This window comes from Cygnus olor, chromosome 5, assembly GCF_009769625.2.
Source record: "Cygnus olor isolate bCygOlo1 chromosome 5, bCygOlo1.pri.v2, whole genome shotgun sequence".
In the NCBI taxonomy this organism is placed as follows: domain Eukaryota; kingdom Metazoa; phylum Chordata; class Aves; order Anseriformes; family Anatidae; genus Cygnus; species Cygnus olor.
Genome location: NC_049173.1, coordinates 10,257,404 through 10,283,402, shown reverse-complemented (window position 1 = coordinate 10,283,402; position 25,999 = coordinate 10,257,404). Strand labels below are relative to the sequence as shown.

The following is a 25,999-nucleotide window of genomic DNA, read 5'->3' as shown; positions in this document are numbered from 1 at the left end:
GTCCGGGCCCCGCTGCGCTCCCCAGTTCCTGAGGAACCCGAGGTTTGGGTGTGCAACTTGGGTCGAGCCGCTTTGGGGCTTTGGGTCTCGTAGGGTCACTACGGAAAGACCCCCCCCCTCCCCCCCCCCAAAAAAAAAAACAAACCCAAATCCCAGCCCGCCCCGTGCCGGCCCCGCTCACCCCACCCCACCCACCGCGCCCAGCCCCTCCTCCCCTGCCGGGCGAGCACTTTTGCAGCTTTTTTTCCGACGTGCTCCCGTGCTCCGCGTCCTTCCCCGGGCCGCCGCGGGGAGCTCGCTGCGCCTCCCTCTCCCTCCCCAAACCCGGCTCCTTGGGCAGCAATGGCAGGCAGCATCACCTAGCGCCCTGCGCGGCGGCCCGGACGGAGGGGGGCACCGACGAGATCACCCCCGAGACCCCCCCCCCCCCAAAAGTCTCCTTCCCCCCTCACCTGCCCGCGGCCCCCGAGCCCCGCCATGGGCCGGCCGCGCCGCCGGGCCCCGCAGCGCCCGCAGTAGCGGAGCGGGGGCTGCCCCCCAAAGCCCACCATGAGCGCGGCCACCGGCAGGAAGGGGCCGGCAGCCGAGAGCCGCGCACCGGGGGTGAGTTGTAGCAGCGCTCCTCCTCTCCTTTCCTTTCCCTTAATTTAACTTCAGGCTGAGTTTTCACCCTTTTTAAATTTTTTTTTTTTTTTCTTCTCACTTTCCACGGAGGGAGGGTGGGAATGGGGTTCCCCCCCCCCCCCCTCCCCGCGATGCGGGGCTCTCAGCTCTCTCCTCTCTCCGCAGGTGGCGGAGGGGAGCGCGGTGCGGGAGCTCTCCCCGAGGAAGAGGCCGGCGGCCGCCGCCGAGGAGCGCTGCGCCAGCCGCCCGCCGCCCGAGGGCGCGGGGGCCGCCGCCGGCACCGAGCCGCGGCCGCTGGAGCGGGCGGCGGCGGCGGCCGGGGGCTGGTGCCGGAGCTGCCAGGCTCAGCTGGCCGAGCTGCGGAGGCAGGCGGCGAGGCTGGCGGCCGGAGGCTGCCCTCCCAACGCCCCGCCGGTAAGTGCAGCCCGGATGAGGGAAGGGAGGCCGGGACTCCCCTTCTGCGGTCTCCTTGGGGGCGCGGAAAGTTGGAGGGGGCGCGGGTTGAGCGGGGATGGAGGGGCTGCTGAAGGTTCGGCCCTTGCTTGTGGGCACCGGCTGCCGGCAAACAGACCCGAGAGCGCGGCTTTGGGACGCTGGGCTGCTGGATTTGGGGTGGGCTCGGCAGCGCGGGCACCCCCCGGGGCCGTCGGGTTCGCGGGGTCCCCGCTGCCCTGTCCCGGCGTCGCCCCGGGGAGCCGGGGCTGGGGCTTTGCCGTACCCCGGGGGGGCTCTGGCAGCCCCTGGGGGAAGGTTGGCAGAGCGGAGCTCCGACACGCAGAGCTACACGTGTGTGTGCTCGGCCGCGCAGTTTTTCTTTCTTTATCGGAGCTCTTCAGTATCGCTGCTTCTCTCCCTTCAGTAAGCACGTGAAAAACTGTTAAAAAGAGAGGCAGGTGGAAAAAAAAAAAAAAAGCCTTGACACCTGGGGAGATCCTCGGGGTTAGCTGACGGGCCAGAGAGCAGCAGAAGACGCTGTGGTTCTGGTTCAGGGCACAGAAAGCGTGTGCTGGGTTTTTGATAACGTTTGGAAGTAACGTATTGTTTTCCAAACAATGCTTATCGGGATGTTTGCAAGAACGGGGGGGAGGGTCTGAAGAGGAAGCCAAACCCTATTGACCTTCATTTTCATTCAAAGAGTTCCTGTATGATCTACAGAATTCCCATTGAATCTAAATATAGGTTTGTTTGGAAGTGCATTGTAGAGCAGTGTCCGAACGCGCCGCCAGGTTTGTATTCTCAGGCCTGATCCAGAGCCCTTTGAAATCAACAGGAGCCTCCTTAGTGACTTGCTGGGTTTGGAGGGAGCTCTTTTTTCTGCGGTGTGAAAGGTCCCGCATCTCACCTCACTGAAGTCAGGACCACTGGACCTTTAGGTTTTTGGATTGCCAGGGGAAATAAGTTTTGTTTCCTGTTGTGCAGTGCCTCTTGCCCCCTTCCCATCGCTGCAGTGGGCTCTTTGTCATGATGGGAGTGAGCAGCATCCTGCCCGTGAGTGGGTCCCACAGGTGCTCTGGCGAGGAGGGCGGCGAGCAGGGGGCTGGCTGTGTGGTCTCCTCCCCGCCAGTCCCAGGGGGCTTCCTCCATAAGCCCTCGATGATGGGTAAATTAATCCCCCTTTTCTGCAGAGTTTCAAGGCATGCTGAGGAAACTAATGAAATTGTCATCACCGCGGTGGCACAACCTTGACGGACTTAGTCACGGAGTAACAGATACCTGCAGGTTACTTAGTGAGTAGCACACAGATACTCAGATTTCTTCAAAAATCCATTTTCTAACAAGTGTGAGACCTCTAGCCGTAATTGCAAGCTCAGAAACCCAGTAATCCAGGCCGGCGAGCGGCTCCTCAGGAAGGAAGAGGCAGTGACCAGCCCCGCTTACTGCCTTCTGAGTGTGAAGTAGGTTCGCGGGAGATAACAGTCAGTGGTTCAGATACTCAGCTGCTGCGAATTGGCCTTGCAGTGGGAATCTGATGCAATAAGCTGGCAGTTTGAGCACTCTGTAATGTCTGTGCCAGAAAGGCAGCTTGTGTTGTTTTTTTTTTTTTTTTTCCTTTCTTGTTTAATTATATAACAAGATGTCTGAAACAGCAGCTCCTCTCCATAAGAGCTTCGTGCCCATACAATAAAAGTTCAGAGTTTCTCGTAAGCTCTTCTAAAGTACTGTTGAACGGAGCAGCTACTGGCTGGGCAAACACCAGAAACACCAGCTGCTTGGAGCACGCTGCGCTCTCAAAGGAGCTGTGTCCTTTGCCATAATAGCGGAGGGATCTTTCAGCAGAGATTCAGCAAGGTTTCCACACCTGGTTTAAAACCCTTTGGAAAGGTGGGTGGGTGCCTCAGAGATGAAAGAAGGGCTAGTTTCCTGCTGTTGATATCTGTACTGATGAAAGAGAGAAGTTGTATTCTTATGCGTGGGGCAGCTGACAAGGGATTGAATTCACATTAGAATAAAAAGCCAAGATGCTGTTTGCAGTCTGCAGGGATAACAAATCTAATTGCTTGAGAGGGCTATGATTCATCCAGTTTATATGTTGCTGTCCTTTCAATTAGACATATTTAAAATATATAAATAATTTAAAGTTTCGGTGCTCAGATGTTGTGCATTGATTACAGAATACTGTTAGTTGTTTGGGTCTTTTTAAAGTCCTCCAAATCTCTGTTGACAGATGGTATAAAGATATACCTCTTTGCTTATGCTAAAACTCCTCAGCAATTCTCTTAAATGCAAGATTTACTGCACCCTCCACCGTCGATTCCCTTCTTCTGACTGCTGCTGTCTTTACAGTTTGCTGCCACAGTGAGGCCTCTGAGCGAATGAAAATGTGATTTTTGACCCAGCAAGAATGGGGGGGGAAAGAAAAACCAAACAACAAGGTTTAATCTTAAATTACTCCAGATTAGCATTTTGGTGCTGCAGTATCAGCATCTGTTGCTGGATCAAGTTCTGAACTAGTGGAGGAGGGGGAAAAAAAAAAAAGAAAAAGGTGTCTTGGTTTATCCCTAATTAAAAGTTTGGTGTGTGCCTTGCAGGCTGTGTCCCTGGGGAGCTGGTAATGGATCCCAAAGCTCTTCCTCCCAGGGCTCCGGCTGGAGGCGAGGCCAGGTCGATGTGCCTGGACGTTGCTGCTGTTGGCAGCTGCGGGGCCGTGGCTGGGAAATGAGTTGGTGGTCTCTGCCTCGCTCCCAGCTGGCAAGGAGCCTTGTCGCAAAACCACCACAACAATTACCGCTAATTGGCATCGTTGTTGGCAGTTTCACAAGAGAGGCTGAGTGACTGAATGAGGATGTAGATTAAATTAGTAATAATAATACTTAGCACCTAAAATCTTCGCAGTACTTCACAAATGCTAATTAATTAATTTGCGCGGTGCCCCTGCTCAGTATACCCAAACGTGCTGTCGTTTCTGAAGAGGTGTGCGCTGGCACGAGGCGCGTGTCTCCCCAGGGAAGGGGACAGGCAGGGGCTGTCCGACGTGGGAGATGTGCTGTTGCATTGCTGGACCGCTCCCTCCTGTGCTGGCATGGCCTTAGGGAGGTGCAGTGCCCCAAAAATGGTTTTAGCAAATCCCTTGTGGGCAGGGGAGAAAAGGTCTCTTGATATGAGAAACGTGCATGCTAATGCAGATCCACAGAGGGCTTTTCTTCTGGTGGTTCTTATTTTGGTTGCCCAAAAGGGGAACAGTCATACCTACTTATACTAGAATAAGAGCTTAGTAGTGATTTAAAAAAACAAACAAACAAAAAAAAACAACAACAAAAAACCAACAGAGGAGGCCAAGATCAGAGGAAGTTTTCTTTGGAGGCGATCAGCAAGGAGTTCCCTGTTCCTCCCTGCCCAGGGGTTCAGGCACCTTGTTTTGGCTGTCCCCAGCCCGAGCAGCACGTGCCGTACCTGCCGCCAGGGCAGGTGGTGCCAGCGGCAGCAGCAAGGGACGGGGAGGCACGTCTGCTGCATTGCAACTCCAGTTTGGCCAAGTTGTTCTTGTCCCAGTTTTTGAGAGCTGCTTTTTTTCGCTGTCACACAGTAGTGTTACATGAGGCACACCACTGAAAGGCTCTCTGGGACTCTGAGACAAAGGAGTGAATGCTGTTTGCTGCTGGTGGGATGGAGAACATCCTCTGATAACTTAAAAAAACAAAACCCCGTGTTCTCTATATTCCCAGTTGACCCGGTAAGCCACGGTTGGGTACAAAGAGGCATCTTGCCAGTCCTGGTCTTGAGAGAGTGTTGGTGACCAGGACAGGCTGTGCCTTTGGCTGCTAATGAGCTGTGAATCATTTGAGGGAGCTAAGCAAGTCCTAGCCCGCCGTGTCCTTGGCAGGGCTCCGTGTTACACCAGTTCGAGATGGAGGAAGCCCTGGCCTTCCTGGAAGAAGGGGAGGATAGCAGAGGCTTTAGGCATGCTGTTTGCACTGGCGTGTCTCAGCTGTGCTCCCACCACACCTGCTTCTTACCAAAGCCATGGTCTCTTGGTACACCTGTGTGCTGCTGATTGCATCGCCTGAATGGGAAACGAAGAGCAAAGTTTTGGGAACAGCATATGCTTTCCTGTGGGTTTCTCACCTGTGCTAATGGATGCTTTGCTCAGCTCCTTGGCCCTCCCTGTGCCTCTGCACTGGTCCCAGGTGTTCATCCTTGTCGCTTGATGGTAAGAGGCAGCAGGTTCTCTGTCCTTGGGGGATGCACACCCCCTGTTCGACTGGGAGTGAGCTCATGTTCCCTGGCCACCTGGCTTCTGCCGAACAATTAGTAGCTGGTTGGTCCTGCACAGCTTCTCTCAGACCAGTTTGTGGAAGTTGCTGGCTCTTACTCTGAGTCTCCCACCTCAAATTCAGATCATCTGACAGGTTCAAAAGCTGTTAAAGAGGGCTGGCAGCAAGGAGGATGCGGGGAAGGACAACGTTGCTGTTCTCATTGCTTTGGAAAAACAGACTAAAAGGACAGGCCCAGGACTGTGGTACTGATGTGCAGGGGCCAGGTACACTTTGTTACTTCTGCCTTGGCTGCTCTGACAGCAGGGTGTCAGCAGGAATGGGAGCAAGGAGAGCTCGTGTGATCCCTGACCTCTGGTACCTCTCTCCTTGCTGTTGTGTGGACTTATGTGTGCTTCAGAAGTCAGGAGCCTGTGCTGCTCACGGAGGAGCTGGGCAGCGGGTTTTGTGTCCGTGCAAGGACACTGCGAGCTCATGGCTCCCTGAAAGAGCAAGGTTTTCGGAGTACCTGGACATTTCTCTCAATGTTTGAGGTGCATGTGGAAGATGTCTAAACTTTGAGAAGCAAGCCCTGACTTTTTGTGGAGTTTTTCTTCCCATGCCCACTACTTTCTACTGATGTGTCAGCCTTTTCTGTTGAGTGGCAGGATCACCTGGAATCCAAGAGCCCTCTATTACATAAGGGCTGTTTTCCTTTCAATGGGAGGCCTTTCTCTCGCTGGTTTACATGGATAAGGGATGCTGAGCGGGAGAATCACGCCTTTTACAGATTCCTCTGTAGAGGAATTGAGTTTTCAGGGCTCTTTACAAGCACTAAGTGCGCCTTAAAATGTTCTATATTTAACATTTCAAAAATGCGTAAGTGGAAAAGTAAGGTCTCAGTTAATAAATGTGAAACTACAGGGCATTTTTTTGAGATGCACTTTTAATATTTAATTCTGTGAGAGAGACTCTTGCAGAGACTTGGCTGTGGAGTGCTTGAGGCTATGAGCTCAGATGTGGATTGCAGGTATGTTTTGCAGCCTAATAAAGGGGTTAATGACAACACCGCACTGTCAAATGTGTTGACATGAGCCCTTCGCTTGTTTCAGCCAGTGCAGCGGTCCCCGCGCTGCATGCTAGGCTGTGGAAACTAATTGTAATGAGTTTACTTTAGACATTTAGGATTTTCAAGCATGCCCTTTTAAAATACAGGTGAGCAGGATTACCTCGCCGTACAGATGCCGGAGGCGATAGACCTTCTCACTGGGGGATCTGAAGTGGGGGAGAGCAGGGATTGCGCAATTAGCTCGAGGTACTGCGGTCTCCCGGCTAGCTGGGGGTAATTAGTACTGCTGCGGTCTCTCTGCAGCTAATGCCTTCAGCACCCTGCCCTATTAGGGGAAAGGGAGGAAACGCTTAAACCATTTCAGAATCCCAGGGGGTGGAAAAGAGCATCTGCTCCTAACATCTGAGGTTACTTTGAACCTGTTGAAATATGTAGTCGCTGCTTTATTGTTTTTGCCAAGAGTTTCCACCTACGGTGATCCCAGCCTCTGACTTTCACAGGGAGGTTGTAGGAGGCAAGAGTCATCCGCCTCCCCCGTGGCTCGCAGCAGCTGATAGTGGCTGCTCCTCTGGGCCTGACAGTGCAGGGTGTTGGAGTGGGGACAGCTGAAACCACCAGGAGATTTGTCTTTCCCAAGACTAGGATCACCCACCACGTACACGGTTGCTGCTTGGGAACCCCACCATCGAGTCTCCCTCCTTGGAGATCTTCAAAAGCTCTCTGGATGTGGTCCAGGGCAGACTGCTCTGGGTGGCCCTGCTTGAGCAGGGGGTTGGACCAGATAGCCTCCAGAGGGCCCTGCCAACCTCAGCCATTCTGTCAGCCTGCAGTAACTGCTCTCTGTGGGTCTGAATCCTTTTTCCCCACTGTGAGGATGCTGATGTAGAGAAGAGCCAGCTAGTCCTTGGGTTTTCGGCTGGCTGATGAACAAATTGTTGTGAAAAGTGAGCGGAGATTTTGTTCCACCTTGTGCAGAGGAGGAAAATCTGTTTGGAATTGTGTGTGTGTCCCGTGGAAGATTTTTCTATGATGATGGTGTTGTCTTTCTCAAAATTGTATTACCTTCATGAACTAGGTCTGTTAGGGTATTATTCGCCTTGAGTGTGTCATTTAGGAGTATCATATCCTGATTTTTTAAAAATATATTTACTGGAAACTTATGGAATTTGTGCTGTCTGAATTTGTCTCCCTTTCCTCTGACCTTAGACTCGCAACATTGGAATAACTATTTTGTACTTAAATTTCCGGTATATCCCCGAATGGAAAGCATCTTCAGGAACACAGGAGTCTTGTCTGTTAACTGGCTATGCACATGATCAGGAACAGGTTGATTTCTTTTATAAGTGCTTACTAATTTTGTATAGTATTTCAGATGAGTGGCTAATAGGAGAAAAACTTGGGCCTTAACTTTCATGAGAATTGGGTCTCCCGCTGCGTTTGCCATCAGGAGGAATTGTTCAGACACTAGATAGGGACGTGAGTCCTGAATGTAATCCCTAGATGTGTCACTGCCTTTATGTATAAATCTGGACAAGGTAGCTTATATACATGTGCTTAACTTTCCCTTTGCCCAGCAGAGAGAACTTTTCTTTTTTCTGTTTCTGATGAAAACTTTTTCTTTTGGTGAGGACTCTCTTGCTGTTGGCTGGTACAACACTGAGCATCATTTTCTGTTGTTCTTAGGGGGGATGACTGCTCTTCTAATACATGTAACAAGGAGGAATACATAATACAGAGAAACACAGAAAACAGTGGACTCGCAACTGAACTTTCAGGTTGTGTGTAACAGGGGCAGGGGAGGGGGATTTGGGGTGGGGGTCTCTACAGCAGCAGAAAGAGCAAAGAAAGCCAGGGGCTTCAGATAATCTGAAGATAGTAACAGAGACTCCTGAAAATTGCCAGTTCTCCAGGAGGGGAGCATTGAGGCTGTGGAAGATGCTGCAGAGGATATCCAGGGAAGGTGAAGCCTGCTTAAGTAGCAGGTATCAGATCAGCTCAGGGAACGTGGATTAGAGAGCTATCGATGGTATCTAAAAGGGGCTTATCTGCATACTGTGCTGTGCGTCCCCATGATGAAACTAGAAAGCTGCCTTGGGGAGACGTGGTGTGTCCTTGCAGGAAATCGGGGAACTCTTCAGTGGTTTCAGCACGTCCTGCTGCTGTTTAAGTTTATGCTGAAGTGTGTTACTTACTAGTTTTTCATTAAAATCTTTTATTTTTAAATGGGGGGGAAAAGGGAAAACTTTGTAGAGAAACCCAAGAGAAAAGCTTCAAATGATTATCCCAAATGAAGTGGTGGGGACAATGTCACTTTGCAGAAGCAATATATTCCTTTGGATAAATTTAAGTAAAAGCAAACTTTTGGGGCATAGTTCTTTGGACCGACTTCTTTGTTTTGAAGCTGCATGAAGGCATAGTTGGCAAATCTTCATTTTCATCTTGGAAAAAGGAAGTTTAGCTGGTATAAATAAGCCCACCTATTTCAGGCAGCATAATGCTATTGTTGCATGTTCTTTTCGTCACTAAGTGTCTGACTGTTGGGTGCATCACCCTAATGTAGAATGAATCAGCGAAATCTCAGCACTTGCTCAGGGGAAAAAAAAAAAAAGGTTTAGGTGCACCCAATTATCCTTCTTTCTGAGTCAGGCCTTAAAATCAGTCTTTGATCAGTGTTCCTGGAATTTGGCAGGCTGCTCTGAGCTTCTGCTGGGACTGGGCCAGCATTACCATATGTCAATACCTGTGCAGCATTGATTGAAATGCTGGGCAGCTGTGGGAAAATGATCAATTTTCATTTAGCTCTTAGCAAATCTTTCCCTGCTATTGCTGAGGGATTTTATGCTGCTGGGTGAATAGGATGGGAAGTGTTCTGTACAAAGCTGAAATGTGATACTTCTGGCTAGACTGGGCATTGACTGGCTTTCAGCATTAACTGCAAAAGTGAAGTATTAGTCCTAGTTCTCACAGCCTTCAAAAGATTATGTTTAAATGTGCTTCCTGTTTTACCACAACATACAACTTGTTACAGCATAGTTTGTGTTGCTGTCAGTGTGTGTAGATTGATCAGTGCTGGTTACACCGTAAACAGGCAGCATTTGGCTTTGTGCTTTGAGTTATTTGGGAAGTTAGATGTACTCAGTTTGCATTGTGCTCTTTTTTTATTGCCTTATGCTGTTCCTATTTCATTGTGTGTGATAGTGTGTATTTACTCCTTTTGGCATTGTTGCTACCCTCCTGGACCTCAGAGTACAGCACTTTCCTAGCTTTTCCTAGCAGTTTCATAAAGCTTGTGTAACTTCATGAAATGAAAGTTTTTTTCAGGGTTTGCCTGCTGCTTTTGCATCTTACTTGGCTCCTGAGCATTTCAGAGGTGGAGGCTGTTCCCAGGGTTTATCATGCAGCCCTCGGTGGAGCAGTGCTGCTCTGTGTTCAGAAGAGATCAGCCTGCTGGGGTGCCTGAGGTCAGTGGCACCATGCTGGACCTGTGGTATGTGTCCAATTCCCATCCCAAAAGAGGGCTGTGGGGAGCTCTTGTCACCCCCAGACTGCCCTCTGGCTCCTGGGACTCCTTGGGATGTGGCAGTCCTAACAGCTGCCTGGAATATGAAGACATGCAAGTACCTCATATGATCAGGAAATCTGTCCATCCTTGTTTCAATTCCTTTACTGCTTTTGGGTCACCTGTAGAGGAACTGGTCTTTCTCTCCAGCTCACTGTGGTGAAAGCATTCAGCTCTTCCCTTGGTAGCACTTGGGTCCTCTTTGAGTGCCTCTGGATGAAACATGCTGGTGTTGTGACAGACCCTCTCTTTAACACCAAATTGTCTGGAGTGTGTCGTGTCAAAGCAACTGCTTGTATCTACTGCCCAGCTGCAGCCAGGCTATAGGAAACAATGGCACAGTTCCCAGGAGGAAAAGTGGCTGGGAGCCAAACCTTATAAATGTGCTTAGTCTGTGGAGTCCTTGGTCGATGCTGGTGTGGAAGCGGCTCCAGAAGCCAAGACTGCTGAGAGGCCTGGGCAACCAGTCACCAGCCCAGGCTGGGAGCATCCCACATGGCCTGTTTCAGGAAAGCAAATGATTTTCAGCTGCAATAGTCAGCACGAGTTGGACGGATCTGGCCCGTGTTCAGCAGATAAAGCTTGACTGATGATGCCAGAGCTCTTGACATCTAAATGATTGAAGAAATTGTAGGGAAATAGTTGAGCGAGCTAATCCATGGCAGCTGGAGCAAGGGGGATTTTGCTTTCCATGTGGAGAGTCTGCTTAGGATGAGTGTGAAGAGCATGTGTATTGGGGTTTACGTGACAAGGTTTTGGTAGCAGGGGTGGCCTCTGTGAGCTGAGCCCAGCAGCTGCCCCATGTCAGACCAGAGCCGGCTCCAAAAGGGACCTGCTGCTGGCCAGAGCTGAGCCAGTGAGTGATGCTGGTTGGGCCTCTGGGAGAGCAGATTGAAGAAAGGGAAAAATCTTCTGTGCTACTGCAGCTGGGAGAGAGGAGTGAGAACCAGCCCTGCAGCCCCCCAGGTCAGTGCAGAAGGAGGGCAGGAGGTGCTCCAAGCACAGAGAAGTTCCCCTGCGGCCTGTGGAGAGGCCCCTGGTGGAGCAGGCTGTCCCCCTGCAGCCCATGGGTCCCACATGGTGCAGATCTCCACGCTGCAGCCCGTGGAGGAGCCCCCGGTGGAGCAGGTGGATGTGGCCTAGAGGAGGCTGCGGCCCATGGAGAGCCCCCGCAGGAGCAGGCCCCGGGCCGGAGCTGCAGCCCGTGGAGAGGAGCCCATGCAGGAGCAGGGGGTCTGGGGGGAGCTGCTGCCCGTGGGGGACCTGTGCTGGAGCAGTTTGCTACTGGGGGATGGATGGACCCCGTGGTACGGAGCCATGTGGGAGCAGTTCTTGAAGAGTTCGGGAAGGACGGCATCCCGTGGGAGGGACCCCACGTGGAGCAGGGGCAGAGAGTGACCGTGAAGGAGCAGCAGAGAGAAAGCGTCAGGGACTGACCGCAGCCCCCATTCCCTTACCCTGTGCTGCTTGGGGGAAGGATGTAGGAGAGGGTGGATGGGGGGAAGGTGTTTGTAGCTTGCTTTTATTTTCTCACTGCTCTAGTCTGGTAGTGGTAGGCAATAAATTACATTAATCTATGTTAAGTCAGTTTTGCATGTGATGATAACTGGTAGGTGAGCTCCATGCTCTTATTTCCATCCCTGAGCCCTTTCCGTCGTATTATCTCCCCTTTCCCTTTGAGGAGTGGGTGTGAGAGAGCAGTTGTGGTGGAGCTCAGCTGCCCAGCAGGGTAAAGCCACTGCAGCATGCCAACCACTTCCAGTGTTGGGCTCTGTGTTAAAGCACCAGAGTTGTGTTGGTGCTTTGGCCAACGCTTTTTAGTAAAAGTGAGTGCTGAGGGTTAGGAAAAGGGAAGTTTCGCAGACCTGGGTATTATTTGAGAAGTGTTAGCCATGTTGTGATAACACATCGCTTTTGTGCTGAACACGTGTTGGGTAGGGGCCTAGCTTTTTCCATTGTGACAACTGATGCTGCAGTAACAGTGAGGAAACCAAGCTGGATCTCTGATATAATCACCACATAATCCCCAGGTATATGCCCTAATGCTGGGTGTGTTGTGAGGAAGAAAGGTGTTCCTATACCTGTCCAGCCCGGGCCATCTGGTCCCATGGAAGCAGTCATTAGTGATGAGAAATCAAGCCCTACAATTTGCCCTACAAGATGTGTAAGAACCCTTGTAGGGATCCACAGTGGCATCTGAAGGATGAGGCAGGGCACAAGTGTGTTTGCCACTGTCACTTCAGGGCAATGCCAGTGCTCCTTTACTGGTAGGCGGGTAGATGGGAGGGCTGGTTTGTCCCAAATACTGCTTTGAGAAATGTCTTAGCCTTAATAAGAACTACGGGTGTTGGCAGAGCTTTTGTAAGCTATCTTGAAACCTATTCTGTGGGTGAAACACAGGCCAGGATTTGGCCTGTAACTATTTTGCCTGTAGCTTGTAATTAAATATAAAGCTAAACCCAGACTCTCCAGTTAAAATGTTCATATCTTAGTGTAGCTTGTGTAACTGTGAACACAGAAGTGAACTGTTCTGTTGTCTTCTGCTGAAGATTTTGATGCAAAGAAAGGGTACATTTGACATTCCTCCAACAAGCTCCACGAGGGTAATCTTGTATGAGTGATTGACTGGCATGGAAGCTCTGTAAGGTATTGTCCATTTGTGGGTTTTGTAAAGAGGAGATACAGTTGAAGTAATTTATAATATGCAGAGTCTCAGCGGTCTGCTGAGAGAGCTTCCTTAAGCAATTACCTGTAAGAATAAAAAGCATTTATTATTGATATCCACATTCCACATATTAAGAAATATTTCTTCTGATATTGTTAATTTTTTATTTGTAGGCTCCAAAGGAGTGTAGAGTAAGACAAATGTGATCGGGGAAGAAAAATATATGAGTTAATGTATTAAGTTTACATATCTTTCGTTTGATGGATTTATGGTTTTTAATTACACCTTCATGTCTTGCATTGGGATCCCTGGGGGCCCTTTCTGAATTTCATGCTTATACTCTTATAAATATGAGGTGCTTTAACCTGCCACCTTCTGCATTCTTACTGCTGCTTGACTGACCTCTGGTGAAGTTATTTTTTATTCCAGTATAAAATTCGAGACACCAGCAAAGAGCTAAACAATTAGAAAATATTTGTGTCATTTGGAATTTCTCAGCCTGATATGTTGTACCTGTGAATCCCAGGCTGTGAATGGGTTTCTCTGCTGCTTTTTTTTGCACAGCATGGACTTTGTACTCAGCATTTGGAAGTTCGTTCAGCAGTAGCAGCACCCTGGCCTCAGCTTATGCATTTGCTGGCTCCCTCAGGGCTGTTTGGCAGTGGAAAGTCATGTCTTTGCTAACAACCCTTTGTGAAGCCGTGGCTAGATTTAGGGGAGAACGTCTTCAGAAATAGGTAGTCCTGAGTCAGGCTGTATTCTCTCTACTTCTGTCTTCAGTTACATACAGCAGTGGATTCTCATTCAACAACAGTTTGCATCGTGGTTCATTTCTTGAAAGTGGAATTGGAAACCTGTGTTAACAGGTGGAAAATGAAGCCTGTTGGCGCTGTGTGGTTTCAGTTGATTGACGCCGGTGAAACAGCATTGGATCAATGTGTTTATTTCAAATTAGTTTCTCTACATCTTCTTTACCAGCACATCCTCTTCATTTTTCTGTTCCGGGGGAATATGATTATCTGTGTTGGGGACAGGCAGTAATGACTCAGACATTGTTTATCCAAATCTAACGGCAGTTCATCTAAGAGGCAAACAACTCAGACTGATAATACACAAACTTTCCAAAAGATATTTGCCTTTGGACTGATGCTGAGCATGAGTATTCAGTCCAACCTGTGGCATTTGAAAGCAGTTAAAGTAAGAGGGGACGTTCAGCGGTGCTGCCTTTGGGAACTTTGGGAAGACAGTAAAAGGACACACAGAGTTTATGCTGCACCAGCGTTACGGTATCTGAACCCATTTTCTCAGATTTGTGTGCTATATCCTCCTATTATTCTGGTCATGACTGCTCCTAAAGAGCAAAACAGCTCTGATTTCTGCTCTTAAGAATTTAGTTGGGTTGTGGCATCCTACTGCCAAGTCTTGTGATGACACGGAAGATGTATTATGTGCAGGGCTGGCTTTTCTGACCCACCTCAAGTTCTTCACTGGGCTTTTTATTACTGTAGGAGGGCTTGATGCTTGTAGGATTGGGTGCAATGAAAAGTAGACAGGTAAAGAACTGCAATGCAGAACAGAGGTAAACACTTGACCCAGGGAAGTGAACACAAGCGAGAATACAAAAGCATTATTCTGATGATGCTTTGGAAAATCTTTTTACTTTTCTGTGTTCTTTTTGTACTTCCTCTCACTAGCCCAGGTTTGATCTGATTTTCTTTCCTCTTGCCACTGGGACAACAGTCCTGTTTGCTGGTACTGGGAAGTAGTCCAGGGCATCTCCTGTCCTTTTTGAGGGCTGTAATCCAGCTTTCTATGGAAGCAGTGGAAGGTCTGGTACAGAAGCTCACCTCATTTAAGCATAAGGCTACAGAAGCAGCTTATCCACATCGAAAGGAGTGAGCTGAAAAATGTCTGTGATTGTTCAACAAGAAAAAATGCAGATCTACTGAGTGAAAAATCTGTCTCTTTCTATGCCTTGACAAGATCCTTTAAGTCTGTGCAAGAGCAAAGAGTTAAGATAATCCTGATCTTACAGAGTAGTTAACCCAGAGTCTTGTATCTCAGCTGAGTACAATGCAGGAGTGTCATCACTGTGAGATTAGAATAAGCTTTGTTATCTTCAAAGACTGTTTACTTAATGGTTTGGAAGCTCTGTTTGTAGGTAGAGGTAGGAAATGTCCTCAGGCAGGCAGGAGCTGATAGCATTAAATAGAGCAGCAATGTTTCTCCTTGCATCTTTACATCACGTGTGTGCTTCTCCCAGCCTGCTGGCTGCCCCTGCTCTTGTGTACACCATCGGTGTGGAGGTCTTTAAGAGACTGCCAAGGTAATTTTGGATGCTCAGCACTGAGCCCAAGCAGTATCTTTGTAGCTTTTGGATTATTTCTTCTATGTCCTAGCATCTGAGGCCTTTATAGGTTAATTATGCGGTCAGTCTTTAGCCTCTAGTTTGGTTTTTTTTGTCATCTGCCTGTAATTTTCTTCCAAATTTCAGTGAATTTTCAGGGGAGATGTGCTTGCAGGGCAGCTTCTAAAAGCATACACCTGAGTGCCCACAGCTTGTTTGTCTGGGGAACAATGGGATAGTAAAGAGAAGGGAGCTGGGTATGCTGCTTTTCGGTGTTGGGTTATCAGTGGTGCGTCCTGGGGTGCGATGGATGTGGGACATGTGTCACCATGTCTCACTGGCTCTGCTGGGAGTCCCATTCTGTCAGGGGAAGGTGTCATGGAGATAAATGTCCCCTTCCAAAACCCTAATGTGGTAACCACCTGAGGAATCAACTTCTGCAAATCCTGGGACAATACCGCTTGTATTTTTCTTACAAATATACATCAATACCTTTTCCTTAAAATGTTGGTTAGAGATCTTTTAAAATCTCAGACTAGAGCAGTGCTACCTAGCTCTGGATATTCCAGCTATCGCTTGTAGTCCCGTGCAAGACGATACGCAGTTGTTTTGGGCTTTTGGAGGCTCCTTGTGCAGGACTTGGATCTTTTCTGTTGTCCCATCTGCAGAGTGCCTTTTGATGGCAGTGAAGTCACTTCTAATCTCTAGTACAAAAGACAATTTGTGCAGCCTGCTTTGTAAAAGCTGCAATAAATTTAATTTGGAATCTATTGGGATATGTAAACGTGTCCCACATGCAAGTGTTTAGCTCTTCCATTTTTCTCATGAGAACATTCCTGTAAAAGTGGTCTTAAAAGCGAATTTGTGCCTCCTTGGCACTATTTTTTTTTTTTAAGACAAAGCAGAGATGCAGTGTTTTAGGCAGATATATTTTTGTTCCCAGCTGTTTTGAATGCTCATTTGATGTTAAGTCTTTGTTCAATCCAGTCCTATGTCATTAATGACTCTGGAGTAAGTAGGTATGCAGAGCTGGAGGAAATCCTGTTTTATATGTTCCTATTCTAGGAGAGCCTCAGAAAGACTAACAATAATGCTGCTTGGTGAGGTAATGGGTAAACATAGTAAGAAATAAAAACGTGCTTACTCCTTACTGAAGCAGAAAAATAGCTTATAAAGCATAATGTTGACTTTGATATGTGTAGATAATCTGACCTGCTTCAGTCTGTGGATTAAGACGTTAGCTACAGCCGTCAAAACAGGAGAACCTGTCCCTCTGGTTGTAAAGGAGTTGTCAGCAAATGCAAATGAGAATTAAAAAGAGGTGGGAGCCCAGTCATAACCCAGCAAAGTCATTTTAAAGGCTCGTTTTGACTTCAGCGGTCAGTTAACTCCTGTCTGAGGTGGAGGGGCATGTTGCGCAGCTCAGCACTGCGTGTTATCACGAGTCCGATTTCGGTTCCAGTGACGGGGTGGGTGGTGCACAGAGAAGCTCTGGTGAAACATTGGGTTTGTACCTCTTCATGTGCCTTTCAAGACACTGGGGGGAAACAGAGAATGGGGGCTTTTCCTTCCCTTTGCTGAGGGAAGTTTAGTAGGAGAGAAGTGTTTGTTTTCAAGAAGCATTTTTATAGGAGAGCAAATTTCTTCATCAGGTTCTTCAGGAAGTCAAAGCTGGATTTAGAGCTTTTGATCTTGGTCAGTATGTAGAAAAACAGGATGAGATTTTGGTAGAAGTTTTGGGAAACTGACTTTTATTTTTTTTATTTTTAGAAGAAAACATAAAACTGTGTATGGTTTTTCTTGAGCCAGATTCTGTAGCAGCTTGTGTGAGCACAGTGGAACATCCTAACTCCAGCCTACTGTCACTGTCTGTGCTATGGACTTCCCTAGGGGCTAGGGCAAATCAGCTAGCACTACAGATTTAGATATATTTACCCATTTCACATATGCATCACTCGCATATTAGTGAGTTGCCTACATATATACCAGACCTGTGTAGTTGGTGTTCCTTATATTGCATCATTTTTTTAATGTGCATTACTCTGGTGCATACACTCAACTATAGTGCCAATCTCACTGTACCTTCATATTTTTGACTGTGAAACAGCAGTGATGCCTTTACTTTGAGGAAGTAGGCAAAGTCATACTTGTGGCACATCTTAAGATCACTTAGAGGTTATAAGCTTATTTAAATATTGGTGATTTATCTTGTTTTGCTTTATTTGATTTCTTAAATGTCAGCTGCTATGAACAGTTCTTAGGATTTGCCTCTTTTATTTGGGCAATGTCAGCTGAAGAGAAGGCAGTGGATGTGCTAAAAGCCTTGCTCCCCTAAGAATTCAGTTTGCAGTGTGTTTAGCTGGGGAGAAAGCTCAGTGACAGCTGTCCTTGGCTTTTCCTTTTCTTTTTCCCCTAAAAGTTGCCATCTTACGCTGTTGGTTTAATGTTGAAAACAATGCAACACGTTTACCTGTGCAATGCCTTCCAGGTGGTGAGAGAGAACTGAGGAATGAGAGCAAGCCTGAGTGTGTAGTTGGATGGCTCTTGGCTGACCTAAGCTGATGGCTCTGTATGTAATCCTGATCTCTGCCTGCTTAAAAGAGCTCCTTAATGTGGAGAGCTGCTGCCTGTGTGATTCCTTTTGACTCATGGGCATGTGCATTCCCACCTCGTTGGTGGATGCAGCTACCTTCAGTGCTTTTTTGCTCCCTTCTGTGCTTCTGGAAAGGATGACCCCACCAGGAAACCTTCTCCTAGGTACAGAGAGCTCCTCCCTGATGGTGGGAGGGAGTCGGGCTGGCTGCTTACATCTGCTGTAGAGGAGCAGGCGGTCATGGCTCCCTGATGTGAATGGTGGTTCTTGGTGGAGTATTTAGGCTAAGGGAGTGAAGGAATGAATATGCATTGGGTGCCACAAGCCTGTAACTGACTGGCGGAAAGTGCGTAGGAAAAGCTGCTTTGTAATTCGTACTTGCAGCCTCTCCCTCCCCTGGGACCCCAATAACTGCATTACTGGCTCCAAGATGTAGGAGGGAGGGAAACTGTCCACGAACAGCTGCTTTCCAGAAACACTTGAGATCAGAGTCTAATGAGCGTGTATCACCTCTAGTGTATCTTGCTTGTTTCAGGTTATGTTGTGATGGCAGTCCTGATCATTATCTCATATTAATTTTCTAGAAGCATGATGTATGTGGATACACCTACTGCACTCAGATTTCACTGTGAGATTAGAGACATGTTTAGGAAATTAGTAATGAGAGAAAAACGCGTAATTAAAAATGGTATCAGTTTGGAAGCTCATCCATCTTCAGCCAGCTTTCTGGAAGAGAAAGGAGTCTTACACAATGCTTAGTGGTGGGAAAACGCATTTGGCTCTCTACACTTTAAACAGGAAGGAACTATTTAAATGACAGACTTACAATAGTAATCAGGGCATTTACTTGGGAACATTGGGTTGCGTATTGTAGCAGCATGATATTGAGGTAACTCAAACTGTATAAAGTTTAGAAGGATCTCATATTTGTTTTAATGATGCCTTCAGACAATTGTTTTGATTTATTTGGACCTTTTATAAAGTAATTGGGTCCTTGGACTGAAAACAACTTTTGTATTTTGAGATAGTCAGATTTACATATGTTAAATAGTGGCTATAATGTTACGAGGTTGCACAGTTAACAATTTATTTGTTTCCTGAGATGTGCAATTTTATATGAAATGTCTTAAATTCAGTATGCAACAGAATTTTAGCTCTTCATCCCCAATGACCATTATAAAATTGCCATATGCCTAAAAATGTGCTCAGCACAACTGTGATTCTTCTGACTCTGAATTTTCTCTCATTTTATGAAGGGAACCTTAGATCAGAATAAAATTACTCTTTTTCAGCAATAGGATAAACACCATTTGGTTATATATAGTTCATTATAAAATACCACTTCTACGCATTTCAAACAGTACACATGGTTTGTTTGTGTTCTTTATGCCATTTTTCATGAGCAGTAGTTAACAGTAATGTTGTCTCATTTTTTTGTCATGATACGTTCATAAACTCTGTTATCTTTCTCTTTGGTCCAACTTAGAAACACCCAGAAAACTGAAGCAGATGTCAGAGCAATAACCAGGTGTACATTGTAGTACTTTGCTAAGTTTTAATTGCTGCAGGGATGTTTCCTAGTTAATGGATCTGTTTATTAAGTGGTTCTATCTGTTGTGTCTTGCTCAGGAACTTACCTTACATATGGTATTTCGGGGCTGAATCTGGGTATGTTATCTAGCAACAACCTCAGAATAACCTTGCAGAGGGATGTGTTTCTTCAGTTGTACTGTCTGAAATTGTACTGTCTGCAAAACTGCTGAATGGCTTGTGCAGAGCTCTGTGTAACTCGTGATTTTGGTAAACTCATTAAATGTTTTATAAATGTTTTAGAGTTGCGAGTTTGACACAAGGGGATCTAGAGCCAGCTGGGCTTCTGAATGTGACCAATGTGTAAATATTTATCCTTGTTGACTCTGTAAGCACTCTGATGTAAGGCCAGGCATGGAGGGGGTGGTTGGTGACAGGCAGAATGGCTCTGTCTTCAGCTCCAGAGCAAGAGCAGAGCATTTTAGGGTGGCTCTTGGGGGTCTGACTGTTTGAGATGATGGCTGCCGTTATCTGGGAGAACAGTGGGCAAGAAGGGTATGGCCAAAACAGCTTGTAGAAGACAAGTAGTTCTTAGTGGTGCTTGGAGTGGGAAGCTGTTAAGTTGGTGGCCAAGGGACCTCCTGGAGGTCAGCAGCAGTGATGGAGAGTGGTGGCAGCTCCCCAGCATTCCCTGTAACATTCACCCACGGAGGACTGGCCTTCCTGGAGGGGTGCGAGAGGCAGCGTGGTCTCTTGGATGCTCCTATGGAGTCTGTGCTGTTGTGGATGGAATGGGGAGATGTGGATGTAGTCCACGGTTGTTTGCAGCTGCCCTGTGCTTTAAGCCCAGAAGCAACTACATGGTACGAAGAGGAGACCCTTGGTCATGTTCTTGTGTAGTGCTGCAGATTTGGACCCAGGCCAGGCCCGGGAGCCAGGACTGGGTCTTTTATGAGCAATATTATGTATTGATGGAATAAAGAGAAAATCTTTTCCTAGGAATTAAATAATTGCTTCCTTGATGAAAGGACCCAACATCTGGCTCTTGTGCTCCATGTACTTCGTCATGTAGATATAACTGTTTGCTTTGTTCCTGGCAGTAACGTTAGGTTATTAATGTATGAAGCTGTTTCCAGGTCAGTGGAAAACTGCATATAAATCCTGATTACATGTAGTTGATTGTCTTTAACTCTTTATAAGATATAATTAGTGTCCAGTAATCATATTGTGGTGCTGTTGCTGTGATTACACTGGTAGTTAGTGTGCAGTGCAATTCTGGTTTTATAGAGTGGAGCTAATGTTAGCTTGATTAAAATAAAGGATAAATATCAGCCTGTGGTGTTGGCCAGTTCATTTTCTCACCTTTCTGCAGGCCAGTTTCATTGCCTCCTGCAGTTCTGAGATGTGACTGCCTGCTGCTGAGTGGATTCAGATTAAAAAGCTGTGATTTTTAATATGTGGTGCTTCAGGTTGAAGTGGAGCCACTTTCAGTAACGGTGTCTGCGATGGGAGGGAAGCAGTGGATTGCAACAGGGTCTTCAAGGACAGTGACTTGGTACAGTGCTAGTGCCTAGAAATGTTTTGATCCTATTGTAATGAATAGCTGCTAGTTCCTGTTGTTGTTTCTGTTTTGATTGAGTGCCCAGCCGGTGTATGGTGGAGATAGGATGTTAGGGCAGGGAAGGGAAGTAACTGTCAAAAGTGCATCTCCCTTAGGAAAACAAGAATGTGGAGGTACGGTAGAGTTGGGGTTTAAATAGCATTTATTTTTCCTTGGTTTTCGTAGTGCGCTGATTGTGTGGAGTTTTCCACGTGTTGGGTAATGGAAAGTTGGCCCTAGAGGAAGTTACTTTGTAATTCAAGTTTGGGGTTATAAAATCAATTGCTGTTGGGTCACTAATTGGTGTGGAAGGTAGGAATTTCCTATACAGTATGCTAAGTTCATTGTTTTTTTGGCAGTGTGTGCACAGTGGGCTGTTCCAACGATATTCTTTCCTGGTTCTGTTGTTAACTCAGGAAAAGCATCAGGTCATTTATAGCTACACCCAGATTGCCTTTTTTTTCTTTTTCAGAAGAGTAAGGAGGAGGGGGAAGTTTTGATGTCATGTAGAATCTGCATGTGTTGTATGAAGTTTGTTTTCATCTGTCTGTGGCATAATAGCGAAGCTTGGCAGCCATATAGTAATCGTGAAGATTGATTGCTCTTGGTGTCAAGCATCTCGCATCTCTGAGTTTATGTCAACACAAGCCTTCTTCCAGCAGCAGCATCTGGCTCATTGGCAAGAGCTGCGGGCAGTTGTTCTGATTGCTCTGGAGATGCTTCTGGCTGTCATGTGGCTGCTGCCTTGGCCGTTCTGCTTTGTTATTCTAGCTGGTCCCATTTTCATTTATTTATTTTTTTGGCTTACCTTTGATTCTGATGAATTGCTCTTGAGATTGTGGTCTTGAATAAATCTTGCCTAAGTTCCTTGTGCAGGGACTTCCATGATATGATTATGTTAATTTACTTCATTGAGTGCTGATTGAAGCTGGAGCAGTAACATCCCAGTCTGTGCCTTCTGTGCAGGTTTTTCCTGTGAATCACAGCATCAGTCTTGCGAAGTAAAACACGTTTTTGAGCATATCCTGCATGATAGATTTCTTGGAGACTAGAGTTGCAGGGGTAAATCAAATATTACCAGTACTCAGCTGGTGTTTGGGATGGTGCTCTCTCCTAAGCTTGGAGTCCTACAGACAACCACTCGGATTTGTCAGCTTGATTATATGGAGTAAAGTTTCTGGCCTCGCTGATATAAACTATCGCAGGAGCAAAGAACAGCATGTGTCAGCTCAGGATTTACATCACCTCAAGTGCTGTTGCTGCCTGTTTGATGGTATGTTTTTATTCATAGTACTTTAAAAACATGATTCTTTCAGAAGTACTGTGGCTTTGAAAAACATGTAGGCTCAAGTAAAAGTGAATGTTTCATAAAACACTGAAGTTTCTATTTACATTAAATAGGCCTATCAGGGTCATTGCCTTTTCTGGTTGAAATTATCAGGGCTGTGATGTGCAGGAGGCCAGACAAGATGGTTATCTTCACCAGCCTTAAGCTCTAATGATCTGTAGAACTGCTTCAGCACTGTCCACAATTGGAGCTGTTTGACTAGCTGTCAAATTTCATAAGGATGTTAGCAAGGGATGGTTACACACAAATTTCTGGTTTTAAATGTGTATTTACATCTGTAATCATAATAATAAGGCACCCTGGGTGGCATGTATGGTGTTTTTCTGGTGATTTACTGCAAATTTGATATAACGTTATCTATTGCCACAAAACTTGATTTTAAAATGAAGGGGAAACTTGCATGTAAATTTAACTCATCACCCAGCAACTCCAAACCTGCACTTCAGATTCATGTTATAGAATCACAGAATATCCCAAGTTGGAAGGGACCCACAAGGATCATTGAGTCCAACTCTTGACTGTGCACAGGACCACCCAAAATCAGCCCACGTGTCTGAGAGCGGTGTCCAAATGCTTCTTGAGCTCTGACAGGCTCCCTGCTGTGACCACTGCCTTGGGTAGCCTGTCCAACTGCTTGACCACCTTCTGGGTGCAAAACCTTTCCAAACACCCAGCCTGACCCTCCCCTGTCCCAACTCCATGCCGTTCCCTCGGGTCCTGTCGCTGTCCCCAGAGAGCAGAGCTCAGCACCTGCCCCTCTGCTCCCCTCGTGAGGGAGCTGCAGGCCACCATGAGGCCTCCCCTCGGCCTGCTCTGCTTGGGGCTGAACAACTGAGGGACCTCTGCTGCTCCTCATACACCCTCCCCTCCAGACCCTTCACCATCTCTGTAGCCCCCCTTTGGGCACTCTCTAATAGTTGTGTGTCTTATTTTATATTTAGTGGTGCCCCAGACTGCCCACAGTGCTGGAGGTGAGGCCGCACCAGCTCAGAGCAGGCCAGTCCCTCCCCTCGCCCGGCCAGCAGTGCCGTGCCTGATGCACCCCAGGGTACAGTTGGCCCTTCTAGCTGCCAGGGCACGCTGCTGGCTCACGTTCAACTTGCTGTTGACCAGAACCCCCAGACCTCTTTTCAGGGAGCTGCTCTCCAGCCTCTGGTACCCCAGTCTGTACAGATACCCAGGATTGAAGGTGCAGAATCCAGCGCTTGTTTTTGTTAAACTTTGTATGTTTGACTGGCCAGCCCCCTAATTTGTCAAGATATCTCTGCAAGACCTTTCTACCCTAGAAGGAGTCAACATCTCCTAATTTAGTGCCATCTGCAAATTTACTTGGTATACCTTTCTCTTGCACTGAAGTCATTTAAGAGAACTGTCCCTAAAATGGAGCCCTGTGCAACTCCGCTGGCTGGCTGGCTGCCAGCATGATGTAACCTCATTTACTATAACCGTTTGAGGCCAACCTGTTCACCCATCATATTATGTATTTTTCCGTAAGCTGGATATTTTGTCCAGAAGGATACTGCAAGAAACAGTATTGAAAACTTTGCTGAAATCCAAAAAGATTACATCAGCTAGTTTCCCTTGGCCAGCTAGGTGGGTGATCTTATCATAAAAGGAAATTAAGTTTGTTAAACAGAACTTTCCCCTTGTGAACCCGTGTTGGCTGTTACCAACGACTGCATTGACTTTCAGGTGGTTTTTGGTAACTGTCAGAATAATCTCCATAATTTTACCAGGCACTGAAGTGTGACTGAGAGGCCTGTAATTACCATGATCTTTTTTTCTTGCTCTTCTTGAAAATTGGAACAACATTTGTCAGCTTCCAATTGATTGGGATCTCTCCAGATTCCCAAGACTGTTTAAAAATAAAATAATTGAGAGAGGTCTTGTGATGACATCAGCCAGCCCTTTGAATACCTTGGGATGAATCCCATCAGTCCCCATAGACTTGTATGTATCCAGTTGGAGCAGCAAATCCCACACAAGTTCAGGGTTGACTGGGAGTTTGTTGTTATCATAGTCATGGTCCTCCATCTCCGGGCTCATCAGCGTTGAAGACGGGGGTAAAGAAGACATTAAATATTCTGCTTTATCTACCTCCCTGTTTGTGAGGTGACCATCCTCATCAAGTAACTGACCAATGTTATCTGTGGTCCTCCTTTTGCTGTTAACATATTTAAAAAAGTCAGCTGCCATTATGAAATGGAAAAACACATTGGTGAAGGGGTGTTTGTTGTTGATTTGAAATAAGGAATGGGGATACATGAATTTAGAAGGAGGGAAATCCTGACTTGGTATTCGGTATGAATGTTGTTGTGGCTTTCCTTAGGGCCCAGGTCTCAGTGGGGCTGTAATTTCTCCTCTTAAAAGAAACCTTTCCTCCTCTGTACTTGGCCTTTTCCAGCAGGGGATGAGGAAGCTTCTCTTCCAAATGTCTCAGAACACAAATGAAAATAAAAACATCCTATTATGTCGTACCTTCAATTGAATGGGAGCATAAATGTATCCTGTGATTTTAAGCATTGTCTATATTTGTGGAATTTCTATGGAAGTGACATTAGATACCATAAATGTTTAAGAGCCCTGTGAGCGTGACTGGTAGGGTGAGCTAGAGTCTTTCATCTCTTAGTTGCTGGTTTTAATAGGATCTGGCTTGAAGAGCGTTGAAAGTTGTTGCCAGGTGTCTGATTGCTTCTGTGTCTCAGGAGATAAGGCTTTTTTTTGTGAGGAGCCTGAAAGAGTTTACAGAGGTATTTTAGCCAGCCACCTATAGGCACGTCTACGTATATGTCTATTTTAATGTGTTCATATCTCATGTTATAATAGAGCTTATAAACCATATTATCTTGTCTTTCAAGATGCTCTGAGTATGGGTAGAGTGGCTTTTTGTCTGCTTGTGGGTATAACTGTGTTGATTTATGTTTGTAGAAGAGACACCTTAGGCAGAGGGAGTTTCTTTTCTTTGATTATACCAGCCCTTTGTGTGGGGAGGGGTTGCACAACCATCCTGCAGGTTTTGCAGGACCTCGCTGGGGCTTCTCACCCTTGCTGCCATAAGGATTACAGGTGGGCATTAGTCACAGTATTGTTGCCCTGCTGGGCTGAGGGGAGAGTGAAATAAAAAAAGGCAATTTCTGGCTTGTTATTTAGGTTGCACAGAGAATGTACAGTGCTTTCAGTGGTCCTGTTAGGTGTTTTAAAGGTACAAGGCTGGATACATGCTTTCTTGCTTACGATACAGTATAGCCCCTGTAAGGCTTGTGTTAGAAGTAAGTTGTGGATAAGCATTATCTAATAACGTTCAGGAGAACAGTAAGATCAACAAAAGCAGCAACAACAGTATGTTACTCTTAATAACCTTACTACTGCTACTACTAATTCTGTTCTTACTATGTTTTTTACATAGTGTCTTACTGTGGCACTGCTACTGTCTCGTGGTCCACAATGTAGTAGGTGCTGAACTTTTTGTCTAAAGAAACTGTTGATATAGGAGAAAGGTGTAAGTAAACTACAGCCATAGAACACATGGATATTTAAAGTTTTCAAGAGCTCTTAAAAAAAACCTAAATCTTATCATTCTTTGTTCAGTGTATACATTTAAGTTCTTGGTATCTCCATCCCTATGTCTTTTGTGGGGGTATTCGGAGAAAACCATGCTCTTTTTTTTTTTTTGTGTATGTGTGGTTATTTGCTATTCCTGAAAACATGGTAGATATGTCTCAGGGTTAGAGGAGCAATGGGTATACTGAGCGCATCTTTTGAAGGTGTTGTGAAGTGTGCTCGTGATACAGTCTGTAGAAGCATTTGGACAGATAAGCCTGAAGATGCCTATGGATTCATCTTTCTCATGCCATCCTGTTGTCAACATTTCTGCTTTCTAATGCAAGATGGGGCCAGCAGAATGGGGTCAAATACTACTGTGTACCAGCATCTTAGTTGAAACCAATTGAGAACCATGGACCTTGTTTCCATC

The 25,999-nt window shown here is 46.6% G+C and overlaps 1 protein-coding gene across 1 annotated transcript in view; it reads left to right on the top strand.

The window, feature by feature from the left end:
- The first annotated feature begins 228 nt into the window (after nucleotides 1-228).
- Nucleotides 229-25,999, top strand: part of KIF26A (kinesin family member 26A) — a 100,264-nt gene continuing 74,493 nt past the window's right edge. Inside the window, 2 exon segments of the mRNA XM_040558424.1 lie at nucleotides 229-603; nucleotides 790-1,038. Coding sequence (XP_040414358.1) covers nucleotides 550-603; nucleotides 790-1,038 — 303 coding nt within the window. The 5' untranslated portion in view covers nucleotides 229-549.